At 35.3% G+C, this 19875-nt stretch overlaps 4 protein-coding genes across 4 annotated transcripts in view; 3 read left to right on the top strand and 1 right to left on the bottom strand.

Annotated features, from left to right (window-relative positions):
- Positions 1 to 837, top strand: part of LOTGIDRAFT_163812 (hypothetical protein) — a gene marked incomplete at both ends in the record, with an annotated part of 27635 nt that extends 26798 nt beyond the window's left edge. The window contains one exon of the mRNA XM_009060366.1: positions 805 to 837. Coding sequence (XP_009058614.1) covers positions 805 to 837 — 33 coding nt within the window. The remainder of the gene's footprint in view (positions 1 to 804) is intronic.
- A 2975-nt stretch (positions 838 to 3812) lies between these two features.
- On the top strand, positions 3813 to 4121 carry LOTGIDRAFT_123039 (hypothetical protein; the record flags this gene model as incomplete). Its single annotated transcript, XM_009060367.1, has 1 exon — positions 3813 to 4121. A coding segment is annotated over one exon (309 nt), but the record flags the coding sequence as incomplete, so codon positions are not given.
- Positions 4122 to 4649: 528 nt separating this feature from the next.
- LOTGIDRAFT_78339 (hypothetical protein) lies at positions 4650 to 4874 on the top strand (the record flags this gene model as incomplete). Its single annotated transcript, XM_009060344.1, has 1 exon — positions 4650 to 4874. A coding segment is annotated over one exon (225 nt), but the record flags the coding sequence as incomplete, so codon positions are not given.
- A 6167-nt stretch (positions 4875 to 11041) lies between these two features.
- Positions 11042 to 13050, bottom strand: LOTGIDRAFT_163813 (hypothetical protein; the record flags this gene model as incomplete). Its single annotated transcript, XM_009060368.1, has 2 exons — positions 11042 to 11736; positions 12936 to 13050. The coding sequence occupies 2 exons, from the start codon at positions 13048 to 13050 to the stop codon at positions 11042 to 11044; spliced, it is 810 nt and encodes a 269-aa protein (XP_009058616.1).
- Positions 13051 to 19875: the final 6825 nt, after the last annotated feature.

Raw genomic sequence — 19875 nt, forward strand, 5'->3', positions numbered from 1 at the left:
ACAGTGGTATTTCTATAACTATCTACAATTGATGTATTGAGAACTATTTTAACAGTGGTATTTCTATATTGCTCTATAATTGATGTATTGAGTACTATTTTAACAGTGGTATTTCTATAACTATCTACAATTGATGTATTGAGAACTATTTTAACAGTGGTATTTCTATATTGCTCTATAATTGATGTATTGAGTACTATTTTAACAGTGGTATTTCTATATTGCTCTATAATTGATGTATTGAGCACTATTTTAACAGTGGTATTTCTATATCACTCTACAATTGATGTATTGAGTACTATTTTAACAGTGGTATTTCTATAACTATCTACAATTGATGTATTGAGAACTATTTTAACAGTGGTATATCTATATCACTCTACAATTGATGTATTGAGCACTATTTTAACAGTGGTATTTCTATATCGCTCTAATTGATGTATTGAGAACTATTTTAACAGTAGTATTTCTATATCACTCTAATTGATGTTTTTTAACAGTTGTTGTTTTTTGTTATTATTATAAAAAAATTATATTAAAGGAATGACCTGAACATGTCGTGTAGTGACCACGTCAATCAAACTCATTGTTAAAAGTATTCTATTAAGAGGCGGAGCCTAATTTTACATTATGTTTACACATATATAAACCGAATGCACGTGACTGTTGTTATCCAATCAAATTGCGTGATACATTGTAAACGGAATCGTGATTAATTATTACTTGATGGTAGCAAGAGCTAAGACCTATAGTAAAAGAAAAGCTCTTTTCAAAAATGATTTTTCTGTAACCTTATTTTTTCAGACGACTTCCATACGATCATGCTTCCCAGGGTAACCAATCCTAGTCATTCCAATTCTAGAATGAAACTGAAGTTTGTCGCTTTATTTACGCTATCTATTCTTTGTGTTTACCTGACGACATACAATATATTTTTCTTAAAAAGAGAAATAATCAACACCGAGGTTTCAATCGAGAGTTTGGCTGTTAAAAATGATAATTTTTTGTACAAGGAGTTGATATTAACCAGGGTAAAATGTGTGCACAACAACAAATACAGTTGGTTTCTGAAATACTTCTTCTCAAAATCATTCCAAAAAACGGAACCAAGTTTTCATGAATTTCCGAAAATTGATCCTGTGAATAATACGATGCGAGAAAGTACGAGATCTTGGAATGGTCAAAAGTTGTTGAAAGTAAACCTTAATGTCAAAAATAACGAAGGCAATACGCTATTTACAAAAACGTGGGATCGAAGTGAAGTGAGTGTTCAGGAACATGTTCCTTATAGTCTCGGTCTAAAACTGTCCCAGGGTAAATTTATATTAAATGGCGATATTGTCCGGATTATGAGTGCCAGTTTCGAATGTTCAAACTTTAACCCCGGAGAATGGAGGCACAGTCTGCTTCAGATAGAAAAACATGGTCTCAATACAGTTACTTTGTAAGCATTTTATTTTATTTAATTCAGTGTATCTGGTGGTAATATATGATATAATTCGCCGCATTCTGCCTCTGTAAGACTCTTGAGACCACATAACCTGCTTACTCTTTTTTCATTAACTCACCATAACTCCAGCGACAATATCTATATAGGGAGATCCCTCTACAGTTGAATATTGAAAAAGAATAGGCTAATACCACCGTCTTGGATAGTCATTTCATACTAATTTATACCAGCTGGTCCAAAAATCAACAATATTCATAAGAATACACTCCACTGCTTTTGGTTATGAATTATAATTATCACGTATTATGAATCAATTAGAACTGATTAATATAGATTCAATTTCATCAAATTCAGTATTTAAATACAAAATATTCCGGGCCTTTTATACACTGTTTTTAGTATTTTTATGACGTCATTAATTAAATAATTGCGAAGATTAAAGCATTTTTTTTAGATTAGTGACGTCATCAAATCCTTCTTTTTGTGGAATGGTGGGAACCACAAAATGGTGGTCTGATTGAAAATTAGAATGGTGTAAATACATGTTAGAAAAGAACAAAAAGATACTTATCCTTTTTCATTTTTTGTTTGCTTCAGATGTATTGATAGTACGTTTACTCAAGAAGAAATACAGTCTTTAAGGTAACGGCTTAAGGAGAGAGAGAGAGAGAGATCTTTGGAAATACTAGAAATGTACAAAAATTGCATAAATCCTTCAAACTAGATAGGTTTTCATTTAAAATTGGTTTCTTTATTGTAAGTTTGTTTCACAGAATAACTTTAAATTTTAGGAAAGTATTATCAATGGTTCAAGAAGTTTATCTATTCGCCATTTTGGAAATCAAGTTTTTTACAAAATGCACTGATAAATCGTCACCTGTTGAGTATGTTTTTTTTTCATATCTTAACATCGTGAACATTTGCACAAATTTTATGTTTTCTGCTTTAATAATCAGTGACGTTTCTAGGAAACATTAAGTGAGTGGGACGAACCGGAGTCACACAATTTTATAGGATGGTGGGAGAATGTCAGAGGTAAGATGGTTTCTTTCACTATGTTAAATGATAAAAAGAATTAAAGCTGTTGCAAAGCCCTCAATAATATACATATAGTTATATCAAGGTCAACTTTTCAAGTTTCAGTCCAGTTCCATCGGAAGTGAAACATGGGGAAATTGATTCCTTTTTTAATAACTTGATTCCAGCAATTGAAGAATTCCAGGTAATATAGGTGAAGAGATAGATATAGTATTCTATGGTTTGATGGGCAGAAATCAATTTTCAAATCCACTAGCTACAATATAGCAGTGTACGAATCAGTTGTTTAGTCGTTCAGATATTCCAATAAACTCTGTGCTACAGGCTGTGCACGTTAAAGATTCCTTGACAGTTGGAAATTAAAAATAATAGGCTTATGTCGTTGTTCTGGAAATATTTTCCCATCGCATGACGTTACGTTTCATTTTCATTTTCACCTGCCACATTAACTTAAAGGGACCTTAGATTTATTGATAGTTTACCTTTATGAAAGACAGCTCAGGAACGAGTGTGAGAGGGGTGACCAAGAAAAGAAAAGAAAAAAATTATTGCACCACGAAAAAAATTGCAAATTATATTGTCAGTGTAACAAGCCATAAAATTGTCCCTCTTGATATATTACTTGCCCCAGCCCCCACGAACAATGAAGTCTGGCTACGGGCCTGAAGGGAAGTAAAACTAAACTCTGTTATATTTCTAGGTAACACGTGGTGGGTCTGTTATTGCAATTCTACTCTCTGATGTAGATGGATACTCAACCAATAGAGAATATATAAACCTATTTCACTACATAGTCCAGGTTTGAATTTATATAGAACTATTTAACTACATAGTCCAGGTTTGATTTTATATTAACCTATTTAACTACATAGTCCAGGTTTGAATTTATATAAAACTATTTCACTACATAGTCCAGGTTTGATTTTATATAAAACTATTTAACTACATAGTCCAGGTTTGAATTTATATAAACCTATTTCACTACATAGTCCAGGTTTGATTTTATATAAAACTATTTCACTACATAGTCCAGGTTTGAATTTATATAAAACTATTTCACTACATAGTCCAGGTTTGATTTTATATAAAACTATTTCACTACATAGTCCAGGTTTGAATTTATATAAAACTATTTCACTACATAGTTCAGGTTTGAATTTATATAAACCTATTTCACTACATAGTTCAGGTTTGAATTTATATAAACCTATTTCACTACATAGTTCAGGTTTGAATTTATATAAACCTATTTCACTACATAGTCCATGTTTGATTTTATATAAAACTATTTCACTACATAGTTCAGGGTTTGATTTTATATTAACCTATTTCACTACATAGTTCAGATTTGAATTTATATAAACCTATTTCACTACATAGTTCAGATTTGAATTTATATAACACTATTTCACTACATAGTTCAGATTTGAATTTATATAAACCTATTTCACTACATAGTTCAGATTTGAATTTATATAAAACTATTTCACTACATAGTTCAGGTTTGAATTTATATAAAACTATTTCACTACATAGTTCAGGTTTGAATTTATATAAAACTATTTCACTACATAGTTCAGGTTTGAATTTATATAAAACTATTTCACTGCATAGTTCAGGTTTGAATTTATAAACCTATTTCACTACATAGTTCAGATTTGAATTTATATAAACCTATTTCACTACATAGTTCAGGTTTGAATTTATATAAATCTATTTCACTACATAGTTTGAATTTATATAAACCTATTTCACTACATAGTTCACATTTGAATTTATATAAAACTATTTCACTACATAGTTCAGATTTGAATTTATATAAACCTATTTCACTACATAGTCCAGGTTTGAATTTATATAAACCTATTTCACTACATAGTTCAGATTTGAATTGATATAAAACTATTTCACTACATAGTTCAGGTTTGAATTTATATAAAACTATTTCACTACATAGTTCAGGTTTGAATTTATATAAAACTATTTCACTACATAGTTCAGGTTTGAATTTATATAAAACTATTTCACTACATAGTTCAGGTTTGAATTTATATAAAACTATTTCACTACATAGTTCAGGTTTGAATTTATATAAAACTATTTCACTACATAGTTCAGGTTTGAATTTATATAAACTATTTCACTACATAGTTCAGGTTTGAATATATATAAACCTATTTCACTACATAGTTCAGGTTTGAATTTATATAAACCTATTTCACTACATAGTTCAGGTTTGAATTTATATAAACCTATTTCACTACATAGTTCAGGTTTGAATTTATATAAACCTATTTCACTACATAGTTCAGGTTTGAATATATATAAACCTATTTCACTACATAGTTCAGGTTTGAATTTATATAAACCTATTTCACTACATAGTTCAGGTTTGAATTTATATTAACCTATTTAACTACATAGTCCAGGTTTGAATTTATAAACCTATTTCACTACATAGTTCAGGTTTGAATTTATATAAACCTATTTCACTACATAGTCCAGGTTTGAATTTATATAAAACTATTTCACTGCATAGTTCAGGTTTGAATTTAAATAGAAAAGCATTAATTTGACAATGGAGGAGAAAATATGTTGAAAAATATTCCCGGGAGAGAGGCCCCCATTCCTCTAGTTTAACCAAGTTGGGTTTGTTGGGGCTTTATTTCTACTTTTAGAGACTGCAATTCCATGGAATCCAAGAGTTAATTTTAAAGGCCGAAACACCACAGAATCTGCTGACTTATCAATTTTCACAAAGTAAATAGAACTTTTTATTTTTATAGCGGATTGTCAAAGAGACAGGTTCACCATCTGTTTGACCAATCATACTTTAGTCTCAGAAATATGATTTTTTTAGCTTACATAATCAGTAATAGTGTTTACAGCTGATCGTCGATATATGATTTTTCCGCGTTTGAGAGAAATGACGACTCGTCTTTTCTTGAGACTACGCCATATATAGAAATAAATAGAAAGGAGATTGTTTGATTTTGAATTAAATTTTTAGTTTGAGATATTTTAAAGGTAATTCTGAAAACCATTTCCGTATTATATTCAAGATATAAATTTAGGCTTACATTAGATTCTTTTAGAAACTTGATTATATTTTTGCTATGTTTCAGTTGCCTTACCGATAATCAAATTAAATCAGAAAGTTAACATCAGTCAACTGTTATATAGTATTCAAAAACTGAACAAAGATTTTCCTTTAGTGATAACAACCCTATCTGATGGTAATTATCTCCTAGCCAAATAATGGTATGGAATGGAATAGAATATAGCACTGTAATTTACAGGCCCTTAACGAACTTTTTTATTTGGAGGCAAATTAATATATATTTTTCAGTCTTTTTCCCTGTCTATTTAACCCTACCAAGACCCATACAGTGGTTTCTCTTGTTTTTGATCTCTTGCCAGGTTGCTATTGCAATTGGTATCTTGCCAGCTTGCTATTGCTATTGGTCTCTTGCCAGCTTGCTATTGCTATTGTCCTCTTGCCAGATTGCTATTGCTATTTGTCTGTTGCCAGATTGCTATTGTTTTTGGTCTCTTGTCAGATTGCTATTGCTTTTGGTCTCTTGCCAGCTTGCTATTGGTTTTGGTCTCTTGCCAGATTGCTATTGCTTTGGTCTCTTGCCAGACTGCTATTGCTATTGGTCTCTTGCCAGATTGTTATTGCTTTTGGTCTCTTGCCAGATTGCTATTGCTATTGGTCTCTTGCCAGATTGCTATTGGTTTTGGACTCTTGCCAGATTGCTATTGCTTTGGTCTCTTGCCAGATTGCTATTGCTATTGATCTCTTGTCAGATTGCTATTGCTTTTGGTCTCTTGCCAGATTGCTATTGTTATTGGTCTCTTGCCAGATTGCTATTGCTATCGATCTCTTGCCAGATTGCTATTGATCTCTTGCCAGATTGCTATTGCTTTTGGTCTCTTGCCAGATTGCTATTCCTTTGATCTCTTGCCAGATTGCTATTGGCCTCTTGCCAGCTTGTCAGATTGCTATTGCTATTGGTCTCTTGCTAGATTACTATTGCTATTGTCCTCTTGCCAGATTGCTATTGCTATTGATCTCTTGCCAGATTGCTATTGCTTTTGGTCTCTTGCCAGATTGCTATTGCTATTGGTCTCTTAACAGCTTTCTATTGCTATTGGTCTCTTAACAGCTTTCTATTGCTATTGGTCTCTTGCCAGCTTGCTATTGCTATCGGCCTCTTGCCAGATTGCTATTGATCTCTTGCCAGATTGCTATTGCTTTGGTCTCTTCCCAGATTGCTATTGCTATTGATCTCTTGTCAGATTGCTATTGCTTTTGGTCTCTTGCCAGATTGCTATTGGTTTTGGTCTCTTGCCAGATTGCTATTGGTTTTGGTCTCTTGCCAGATTGCTATTGCTTTTGGTCTCTTCCCAGATTGCTATTGTTATTGGTCTCTTGCCAGATTGCTATTGCTATTGGTCTCTTAACAGCTTTCTATTGCTATTGGTCTCTTAACAGCTTTCTATTGCTATTGGTCTCTTGCCAGCTTGCTATTGCTATCGGCCTCTTGCCAGATTGCTATTGCTTTTGGTCTCTTGCCAGATTGCTATTCCTATTGATCTCTTGCCAGATTGCTATTGCTATTGGTCTCTTGCCAGATTGCTATTGGTTTTGGACTCTTGCCAGATTGCTATTGCTTTGGTCTCTTCCCAGATTGCTATTGATCTCTTGCCAGATTGCTATTGCTTTGGTCTCTTCCCAGATTGCTATTGCTATTGATCTCTTGTCAGATTGCTATTGCTTTTGGTCTCTTGCCAGATTGCTATTGGTTTTGGTCTCTTGCCAGATTGCTATTGGTTTTGGTCTCTTGCCAGATTGCTATTGCTTTTGGTCTCTTCCCAGATTGCTATTGTTATTGGTCTCTTGCCAGATTGCTATTGCTATCGATCTCTTGCCAGATTGCTATTGATCTCTTGCCAGATTGCTATTGCTTTTGGTCTCTTGCCAGATTGCTATTGCTTTTGATCTCTTGCCAGATTGCTATTGCTTTTGATCTCTTGCCAAATTGCTATTGCTTTTGGTCTCTTGCCAGATTGCTATTGGTTTTGGTCTCTTGCCAGATTGCTATTGCTTTTGGTCTCTTCCCAGATTGCTATTGTTATTGGTCTCTTGCCAGATTGCTATTGCTATCGATCTCTTGCCAGATTGCTATTGCTTTTGGTCTCTTGCCAGATTGCTATTGCTTTTGGTCTCTTGCCAGATTGCTATTGCTTTTGGTCTCTTGCCAGATTGCTATTGGTTTCTTGCCAGCTTGTCAGATTGCTATTGCTATTGGTCTCTTGCTAGATTACTATTGTTATTGTCCTCTTGCCAGATTGCTATTGCTATTGATCTCTTGCCAGATTGCTATTGCTTTTGGTCTCTTGCCAGATTGCTCTTCTGATTGGCCCCTAAACTCTAGCTAGTTGCTACAGGTAAACAATTCTCCCTTCCCCCAAACTTTAACTTAAAACCACTGAATAAACAAATCTGGCTACGGGATTGTTTGACCCTTGTATTGTGGTTTTGTGTTTAACTTTAACCTCTTTTCTGTATTTTCAGGTTCCGTCGCCAACATAGCGAAAATCTTGTCACTGAATATTTCAATTAATTTCATTTTAAATAAAAGCCCAACCATTCCTATTAGATTTACTTCAATAACCACAAACGTCTAACGTATTCTTCGAGTACCATATATCGTCTTAGAAGCGATTTTTTTAATCATAATTGGCCTCAAGGATAAATAGTGGCTTGTGACACAATGAGGCATGAATGGATTTGTATCTGTTTTAAGTGTTTTGTAGTATTTAGACTTGGAATGGAATCGAAGCGAAATCCTGTGATATTCCTCTGTTCATCATACCATTGTATAAGCCAGTGGATGTTCCGCTTTTGATCTGGGAACGTTTCTTGGATTTTAATATTTTAATTTGCTTGTTGAATACACTGTGAATCAAACACTGGAAGGACCTGTTAAATTGTATGTAAATGGATTTTGACTTTATGAAAATCAATTTATCCTCCAATCGATGATTAAGATGTAGGTTACAGTATATCAGTTTTAAACTATTGTTGTTAAATCTTCTTCAGTATATCATTCCACTTATCTTTTTTATTACATTTTATTGATAATATATTCTATTTTTTTTTTATAAAATGATTTTTTATTTCTTTTTTAAAGAATAAAATCCCAAGTATTAATGATCCTTACCGCAAAACAAAATCCAAAATCCAAAATCCAAAATCCAAAATCCAAAACAACATTTGTATTGGCCAATATATTGATAGCTTAAGCGATTTCACATGGAAAAACCTATTCTATTTTTGAAAAATACTACAATTTTCAAAACTGTATGTTGAATTGTGTCCAGGAAAAATAAAATGATTGTGGTCTGAAATATTAACAGTTATCAATATTTAGCTAGTTATTTCCCTTTAATAAGAATTTGGCTCATCAAGATCAGTCTGTGGTCTATTATATTTGTATATTTTGACAACCGCCTCATCCTGCCTTACATTAAACAGTAATCATGCATAAAAATTGAAAAGACAGAGGCATTCCAGTCATCTTTACAACCTTTAGTACACGAGTCCTCAGAATATCATATTCCTTCTGAAGGTGCCCTCAGACTATACTGATAACCAGTTGTATATGGTAGCGAGTAAGATTAGAGCTCAATACTCATGTAACTTTCATTATTCACAACTATATACAACTAGTAATCATTATAGTGTAATTTTTATTTTCTTGGTAGCCTAAGTAAGAAACGGTGTGTATCATATTCGGTAACAGTAAATATATAAAATAAAGCAGTTAGTTAGGTCATCGTTAACTACACTAAGTTGAAACAAACCAACATCAAAGGATAATACGTTTAATCTTGAAAGAAAGGTAATATAAATAAAAAGAGTAATTCGTGGTATGACCCGGCCAGTGTTTTTGGTGTCAGAAGTGTAGTAGTGTGTATATTTATTTTAAATATATAACACAAATATATCATAGTAAAATAAACACAGACTACCTTGACCTGTTTACTAGTAGCGGCGCCAGTGTGAACCCTCACCACTAAGGAAAACGGTTTACATCCCCACTTTATTTTAACAACTTTAAAACTACAAGATTTTCATCCGATGTTGACACAAAATATATAGTCAGAATCAAATCAAATCAATTCAATTTTTCGAAACTTTTATTGGAAAACCCATTTGAGAAGAAGAGCTTGCGACAAGACGCCTCGATAGAGTTGCCGCATTTTGAATTCAGCCTCGACAGTTGCGGTTACGATTTACAAACAATTGACGAGAGTAAGTAAGCCTCTTACAACCTTACGAACATTCTAAAGTCTCCTTAATAAATCTAATTAAAAACATGTAGTTTTTGGGATCGAGCATCAAATGTTTTGTCAAAGTTTGTCTAAAGCTTAATTCTAGCTGGCATTCTTTCATTTACATTATCAAAACCCAGATTGACTACAGTATCGTTCTAGCAGTACATGAACCTAATCAACTCGCTGCAATGTAAGTTAGCACGATTCCACTCAGGCTGAGAACGAGGCTGAGCTGAAAATCAATGTGAGAAATACCCGGATGTTACAACCCCAGACAAAGCTAACGCCTACGCATTCTCTCGTATCAGCTGACCCACACAACTTCCAACATTCCCGGCGCGTAGGAATATCTAGGCTACTAGAATTCTTACACGTCAGTTGTAATGTACGAGGGTATAATTTACGGACGGTGTGGGTCGTCAAATAGTCCCTGAGTAGAATCTTATATTTTGAATTTTTTTGTTTGCTACTGAACGATGTTAAGTTTCTAAAAGCTTTTATTAACTTACTTAAAAAAACTACGAACTGTTGTATATTTATTTTCTGTGGATGTATATAAAATGGTGTCCTTCGTAAAAAAAAACCCAATTACCAAAATAACAAAATAGGCTTACGTTTTAGTGTTTTTTTCACGTCGACTCTAGGGATGTCGAGTTGATAAGCTCAGTAGTAGAGTGATAGCAGGTGTATGTGGAAGGAGAAACATGTCTTATCATCTTTGCTAACAAAACAGACTGATCGGACCAGCGCCTCTATTTTTACCCATTCACAATTTCCATTTCCCGTTGGGGAGCACGGCTAAGACTGAATTGTGTTGAGTCAGTTCCTAGTGCAAATGGGGGGGGGGGGGGGGGGAACATATCGAAACGATGCATAGAACTTGAGCTAGTGATTGTTGTTCCATAAAGCTGTATCTATATTACTACTGAATTTGTTAGTTTAATTATGTACCTGAAGACTGAGGGAGAAACATGTCGAAACGTTGCATTAAACTTTAACCAGTGATTGTTGTTCCATAAAGCTGAGAGTTTTTAATGTTGAATTATTTGTCCTCTACCCGATATGAAATAGCAGGTGATATGTGTATCGAACGTGAATATGGTTCGCTACTTGTGTTGTTGCTACTCTCAACTATACAGAAACAATTCCCGCCATTAAGAATAGTCCGTGTCAACAAGAGAATGCTCGTGCTGTTTGTCATTAACTTTATATTACTCCGCTGCCATGAATTACTGGGACTAGGTCATACGGTACCACGGCGAGATATAACACAGGTCGGGACCGGTACCACGACGAGATATAACACAGGTCGGGACCTGTACCACGACGAGATATAACACAAGTCGGGACCGGTACCACGACGAGATATATACACAGGTCGGGACCGGTACCACGACGAGATATAACACAGGTCGGGACCGGTACCACGACGAGATATAACACAGGTCGGGACCGGTACCGCGACGAGATATAACACAGGTCGGGACCGGTACCACGGCGAGAGATATAACACAGGTCGGGACCGGTACCACGACGAGATCTACCACAGGTCGGGACCGGTACCACGACAAGATATAACACAGGTCGGAACCGGTACCACGACGAGATATAACACAGGTCGGGACCGGTACCACGACGAGATATAACACAGGTCGGAACCGGTACCACGGCGAGATATAACACAGGTCGGGACCGGTACCACGACGAGATATAACACAGGTCGGGACCGGTACCACGACAAGATATAACACAGGTCGGAACCGGTACCACGGCGAGATATAACACAGGTCGGGACCGGTACCACGACGAGATATAACACAGGTCGGGACCGGTACCACGACGAGATATAACACAGGTCGGGACAGGTACCACGACGAGATATATACATGGAGTTTGTAGGCCTAATATTATTAATGAAATAAATGTTAAATGTTATCACCCTAAAATAGGCATCCCAGCTGGCACAAAGAGATGAATAAATGGATAATCTGCTTAATCGTAGTCGCTTGAATTTATTTCGTCTGGGTCGAACATGTGAACGTCCACGTGTTGCCGTTAATAACCGAAATAGGTTCATCATACGATCATTCCATATTAGGCTTTGTTGGTATATAGTGCTTATATGACATATAGATTAAGAGATAACACTAAGATGTGGTGCTTATCATCTACTCCTTATCCCTGTACATGGTACAATGCGTCTAGTCATTTGCATGAGACAATAAACCGAGGTCCCGTGTGCTACAGGCTGTCTACACGTTAAAGATCCCTCGTTAGTTGGAAAAAAATCCAAAAAGAGCTGGCTTATGTCGCTATCCTATAAAAATATCCATGGTGCAGAACAGTAGGACGTAAAACTCCATTCATTTTATTTTATTTCAAGTGCACCCTCGTAGTGTTCGATGATACCCCGAGGAGTTAACATTACTTTGCTGATACCTTTATGTGGTAAACAGTCCCTAGGTTGGAAGAATTACAATCATGAATGTGCATTGAGAAACAAACACATTCCTTCCAATCAGCACTTTATAACTAGACAGGATGAAGATTTCTAGAAGAAGTTACCACAACACAAACAAATATTATGAATGGAATTCTAGTTCACCATTAATAACTAATATGACATTTTGACTTATGACTGGAGCCACAAAAATGTTGATTGCTAAATTGACCTTTGAGTAGGCTGTTTATTATCATAATAATAATATTCTGTAACATGAATGATAGAATATATACCAATGTCCTGAGTGTTGACATAGAATGACAATAATAACAATTTTTCAACAATGTCACTTTACCCCTCCTACTCCAACATGATCCGTCTTGGTTAACCCGCTAGGTGCAGAAAAATTGGACGTAAAACTCCATTCATTTCATTTACAACAAATGAGGCACAGGGATGTTAGGCTGTAACATTGGCTGTTAAGTAATGTTACGAAAGCACAGGCACAGGCATGTAACCTCTATTGAGAGTATTGTTTGTACAATTAGTTTGAATACTATAATATAATTTGAATATTTGGGATGATGGCGTTTAGGTAGTACGCTCATATACTTTAAGTACATTGTCTGAACTTTAACCCCCAGTTCCAAAACTTACTGGCCTGATATGGATTGTGTATCCAAAACACGTGTGCAGCAGGGAAAGAGATCGAATCAATATAATGGCCAATAAAAAATCGAGTCAGTTGGAAAAAGAGATCCTCGTAGATCATGACTTCAGAATGTCTTTATGAGATTTTTACACCATTTGACAGTTTCTCCATCTCTCGAACTCGATGTCCTGACGAGGATTGTATATCCGAAAGACTTGTTTGTGGAATGACAACCGGATCAATAGGAATTGATTATTATTGTTCATCTGAAAGTTACCTCACAAACAACTGGTATTTATTTGTACTTTTGTCCTTGTCAAGGTCTTTGAACGTAATGGAATCGAAAGTAGCACATATTTCATAATGTACTCAATAACAGAATTTCTCTTATTCACAACAATGTAATCTACCTGGAACCCGGCCAATATTGTGTATAATTTCAAGGACGAAAAATAAGCAGAAGATCGATACATTAGCCAATTGTGTTGATTTTTATGATATATATGTAATCATGGTATTATGGTATTATACCATCATGCGTTCTACCGTACTGGCCAGTCATCATTACAAAACGTATAAAGGTTGAAACGTTGCAAATTAGATATAAGTCTTCGATTTTTTTCTGTGTAATCGACTCGATTCTGTTAATATCTAACCATGTGGACTCTGTAGAGACTTCCTTGTGTATTTATTCTTAATGGATATGTATAAGGTCATCCTAAATTCATAATTGGCTCAGGTAGTCTATTGCCGAAAGAGACAAGGTACTGTTCGGTGCGGTGTACGGCGTGGAATGATCGATACAGTAGAAAATAGAAGAAGTGAACACACGAGGTACGGGTCCGGACACGGTGCTGGTACGATTCGTTTCTTCTAGTTTCTACTGTATCTATAATCCCACACCGTACACTAACACCACACCACACCGTACACCACACCGTACACCGTACACCATACACCACACCGTACATCATACACCACACCGTACACCATACACCACACCGTACCCCGTACACCGTACACCGTACACCATACACCACACCGTACACCATACACCACACCGTACACCATACACCACACCGTACATCATACCTCGTCTATTCGCACCTTAATGTCCTGACAAAAATCCAATCAATGCCCACTGCACCCACACACGATTCATAAACCCAATTAGGCGTAGAATAGTAAGAAGTAAGATTATTTTGGTATTGAAGAAGCCTTAATGTGTACAACTGAACCATGAATGATTTCATCAGCTCTTTCAGTGGCTTAGATTTAACACCTTACACATGAGATCCACAGAACAGGGTTAGTGACGAGGTTGCAAAGTTGATTCCGTCGTTAAACAGCCGATATATTACCTTGGTTGGTCAGGAAGTAACTTTTCAGCAACAAAACTAAAGTGGATTGTAAAATTTAAAAGTAAATCGACCATCCGACCCTCGGGTAAGCAAACTGGCAACTTACTGGCTGAGCGGCTGAGGCGAATCTTCCGTTGCAATTTAAAAATGCCAATATCACCTCAATTAAGCAATTAAACAATAGTAACTATGTGGATTCTGCACAAAAGATGTTGAATTGACAAACGTTGGAATTATGTGTTCAAGAAAGATGATAACGCCTTGCAAGAGACATTCACCACAGTGCTGACAATACGAAAACATATCTTGGTCTTTGGCTATAAAGGTACCCTCACACCCTAGTGATTACTAGTTGTATATGATTGTGAATAATGAAAGTGGCCATGAGTTCCGAATACAACTCACAACTCAGTAACATGAGAATTGCTTTTGAAATTTAAGATCGCTATTTTTATTAACAACCATACGCAACTGGTGGAGTGGTTGTCGCTTCAGTATGTGGCTCCCTTAAGCTCGTCTTCGGTTTGAATCTTCGAAGCCTACTAACTTGTCATCCAAATTTGTTTATTATACCTCTGGTTTATTTACATATTATATAAATAAAACAAGACGCAACGTGTCACCGTGGTGACTGCCGACTTGTGAAATTTCACAGTTTACCATGAAACATAATTAACGGTTTATTTCTGGAAATTTCCAACAAAACACCAATTATTTGGTGACATAACTTCCATTCTGAAGGTCGAAATGGCACATAGTCACATTCTTTTGAAGATGTAAACATTGCCCACCGTCTAAAATAGAAATACACTCACCATTCTAATACCGTTGGTATCAGGGGTTGCATGTAGACAGCGGGTCGTCTCTCAGAAGCACTGGTCGCGACGTCAGAATGTTCCTTATTTTAGAGGAGGATTCGAACCCAAGGCACCTTATAGCCTAACAGATGACAAAACAATCCTTGGAGAAATGGTCTATAAGCAAATTTAGATTCAAGAAAACAATCTGGCCCTTCATAGAAATGCTACAAGGGGCTACAGGTCTGACATCTCCACGGACATTTAGTACAACTTATGACACTAACGAAGTAAACAAGAACCAAAATAAACAAATCCATTTAAACATGACCTGATTTTACTCTAGACTCACATTAATTACATCTGACCTTCATTGTATGTAAACAGACGGATTTGACCAGTGGCTATTTTCTGACTATAAGACACCATTAGTGAGTATAGGTGAAATAAATAAATATACACAATTACGAAACGAAACGAGCAGAAGTCACAGTTTGCTCTAATTTACAGGTTATATTATGCCTACTTTTCTGCACCATGAGGGCTAATGAAGACGGCAACGCAATGCAGAGTGCAATGAGGGAAATTTTGCCAGGACAGCGGCATTGACCCCGCTCTTTTTCGATTTCAAACTGTCGAGGGATCTTTAACATGCACAGCCTGTAGCACACGGGGCCTCGGTTTATTGTCCCATCCAAACTAGAAGCTTTTTCCATGTCAGCCCCTCTTACCCGCATCATTGACAGGGGGAAACCTGGTTGAAATATCCGAAGTTATTATCTCGACCTATGCCGGGATTGAACCCTGGACCTTCAGATTAGCGAGCAAGCGTCTAACTCACCGAGCCACCGCGGCTTCCCGGTTATAAGTACGTTACGTTTTAAATCTTTTTCTTAAATGGAACTAGCCTTTTTAAAGCACTTTGGAATGCACTCAGATTAAAGTATCAGTTTCTTTCAACTAATTTTGGTAAACAAGTAAACAAGTAAACAAAATAGTTCTGACCCAGCAGTACTGTAGTGTTATTATTATTGGTATATATATTGTTGTTTTTAGTATCGTTTAATCAATGACTGTACTAGAAATAGAACATCATGCAGTAGCAGATAGTATCGACTAGTAGTATCTGTACTGTTACCAAGTCGTACTCGCGTGAACTTAAAGTGGGATTATATATATTTTTGCTCTAATTTATGAAAACTATACACCAAAATCTAGAGAAATATGTCCCTTAACATATCTGAAAGTTTGAACTAAAAAAAACCTGGCGTTAATTTTTTACGTTTAAAACGTTTACGTAAACTTTCTGATCTTCTTGCAGGTGACACTCCATTAAAATCATTTGTATATAGGATCTGAGTTCCTCGCTCTATAACCCGAGTGGTTTATGGGTATATACGGGTATTTAGCTTCGGAATTAACATTTTTTAAGCATATTAAAACATTAAGCTAAGATTTGGAAATTTTTGACGTCGTGAACACTGTCTTGAAATTTGGCTCTCTTGGAAAGAAAAGCACTGGGCCTATATAATTTTTGGCAGTATAGACCCGGCTTAGGTATGAACTCTACCTTAGCCATTGTAGAATAAGTGGGCGTTATGAACATCAGAATATTGCAGAATTCAATAAAAAAGCAGACTATGCAATTCTGATACCGTCTGTTACACGAATACAATTTACGTATTTGTTGTAAGCTGATTAACTCGACAACAAATCGTATTCATTGCAGTGGAATTAAAAAGCTATGAATTTCACATTAAAAATAACCAGTTCAAGGCCATTCAGACGACCTTTTCTTCGATGTGCTAGTAAACAAGACATTGCGTACTTTTAAAATCGTTGCAGGAATAAAAATCAAAGCAAAGCAATACCATTAACCAACAATCTCGTCAAAAGTATGACATGAGAGTATGAGAGTAATAAATGCAAAGTAGCAGACTCCTCAAACGAGAAGTACCATCAGGTGTTTACCTGTAGATAGTCGCTGACGGCTACTGGCGAATATAACCGCATCATTGGATCCTTCGCAATCGACCTATCAGTTTGTACCTGTTAACATTGCTAAGAGTTGAATCAACTCTCTGATCAGTTGAATGACTGAATGATTACAAACCCAGGTGTCAACAGAAAAACAACAAAGAAGAGGAAAAAAGTAAAAAAAAAGTACATTCCTAACGAGGGCATTAAACAATAAAGCTCAAACAATACACGTCTTCATAAAATATTTACATTACTTGTTAGTTTATCATAAACCTACATTCCTTTTAAATAAAGATTGGAAAGCAAATCGGGGCATGTAGTATTTTTATGATTAAAATAACTGAAAATTTCATCACAAGACAGGTGGGCCAGGACGTGTAAAGAAGTGCTCACATCGACCTTCATTTTTACAATGTCAAGTCTTATACCTTGACTCCAAATAATCCCCTTTTTGGTATAATTGAAGTGAGTAAATGAAGCGATTTGATTGGATTGTATGCTAGCGAATACAATTAATCAGAGGCCTCGACAAAAAGTCTGTGAGCCCAATTTTTTAGAATCCATTTTAGATGAGTTTGGGGTCCTTTGCCACCGCCCACTAGAAGCCCTCACTGAGCGTTTGATTGTGCTGATTGCAAAGGACCAGTTAAGAGGCTTTAAATCGCCAGTCGACCTTGACACCGATTAGTATCCTAATTCCCCGGCCAATTGTTTCCCTTATTACCCACTGAGATAGGATACAATAGAATCAATATTGAAATAATGGCATGTAATAAAAACTGTAAATACATTGTTAATGATATAAACATATACTATACATCTAGAAACAGATAAACAACAAAAATCCATTTAATATATATCACGATTATTTCAAATGAGACAAAAACAAACGTTTCATGTTATATCCCTTAATCGTGTTTCATTAACAAAGGGATGTTATCCTTTTTTTTTAAAGAAACATTTAATAGACGCGGTGATCTACACAGATCACGTAGAAGAGATATTTCGCTACAAATAGGCGTTTATCATAGCACAAAACAGTAGTTTCTACACACTTACCACACAGAATAAATATTTGATTTTCAGACTGAGAGCTCATTTTCGTGTATTCAGTTAATGATAAACGTTACCTTAAAAGACGGGTTCCCTTATTTTCATTTATGAAAATGAAAATGCTAATACTTATAGAAAAGTAGAGGTGTTCTAATGACTTGGAAAAATACCAGTTTGTCATTTTCATAATTCATAATTAGCTAAATTAGTAGAGAATTACCAGCAGAATTCCAATGAGTGACCGATCATTTTTTGTTTATCCAGAGTGTATATACATGGATATTTATGATCGGTTAAAACTCTTAATTATATGCAATAAGAACATAATGATATGATTAAGAATACATGATAGTTCGCTTAATTTGAAACTAAAAAATAAACGTTAGTGAATATTTTGACGACTGTATCACTTTAAATCTATATCACCTGGTATCACTACAGTATATATCTGATCATACAACATTAATCTATTCTTATTGAACGCCTTCATGCTCAAAATAACAACATTTATAGTGTAATATCACGAACCGTTTATTTTTTTCAATAAGTGTCAGATATATTATTTATAGGTTGGGTGAAACTTTAAAGGATGATAACCTCGACATTTCGACAAAACAAAAAACTTTGAAATTTTTAAACGTATCTAGACATCACCATAGAAAATACCATTCAAATCTAACAGAATTTGTGATAGTCATGGCATAATCTGGTACGTTTTTCGGTATTTACAGACGTCAGAAGAGAAAGACAGTGAGAAGAGTCACAAATACTTACGGTTAATATTGAAATAAACATTCAGCCAAGGGAATGCTTCAAAGTGGTTGTTTGATGAACCCCGATAAGAATGACAAGATATTTTGTTATTACATTTAATAATAGGCAAACAGGAAGTAGAAAATGTAAGGCAAGGAAACTATTTAGAATGTTAAGAGTCTCGAATCCTTGAAACCCTCGGCTCAAATAATGGCAATTCAGAGCAAAAGTTGTATAGTAGTGGAGTCCTCCAAAGAGAAGTACCATCAGGATATTCGACAAGAAAAACCTATTTGGAATGCTAAGAGTTCTCGCGTCCTTTAAAACCACCTCTCTTTCTTATTTCTAATTAAAGATATATTGATTATAGACCATATGTTTACCTTGAAGTTTCTGAATTTAGCTCAACCTATTTTTATCAGCTGTTAGTTCGATTGATATTAGACTGCTGTCCGAGAGAAAACCAACCATCATCGATCTTATTTGCCATTCTCGGTGTAACTTGACCCACTGTGGAAGTTATACTGTAATTTATTCTATTCAATTAGAAGCCAAACCACAATGGGCAAGATTTTATGGGTCGTTGCGACATTATACTTGATCTTTAATTGTTAGTCGATATTTTTACCTAATTAACTTCAAGCTGGATTGCCTGAAAAGAGCCCAAATACTAACGATCTTATCCGTAATACGAAGCTTGAAATCTACAACAATATATTGAAGAAACATTGGAAGCAGCTAATGAACTTTTCATAAAAAACTTTGGGTGCTATTTTATGTTAATCAAAGGTTTGATAAAATCGAGTAACAGTGTAGTTTCTCAAATGCGCCTCGGTTGATCTTTAAAATAGGTGGTTTATTGAAACGATTCAATTTATGTATATGACAAAACTATGAATGTTATGGCAAATAATCTTCTCGAAAGATAAATTTGTTCTATTTTAGTCAAAGCAGACGGGAAAAGCTGCCACTAGATAGGACCCATGAACTTCCAGATGGTA

Source organism: Lottia gigantea (assembly GCF_000327385.1).
Source record: "Lottia gigantea unplaced genomic scaffold LOTGIsca_42, whole genome shotgun sequence".
Taxonomy (NCBI): Eukaryota; Metazoa; Mollusca; class Gastropoda; family Lottiidae; genus Lottia; species Lottia gigantea.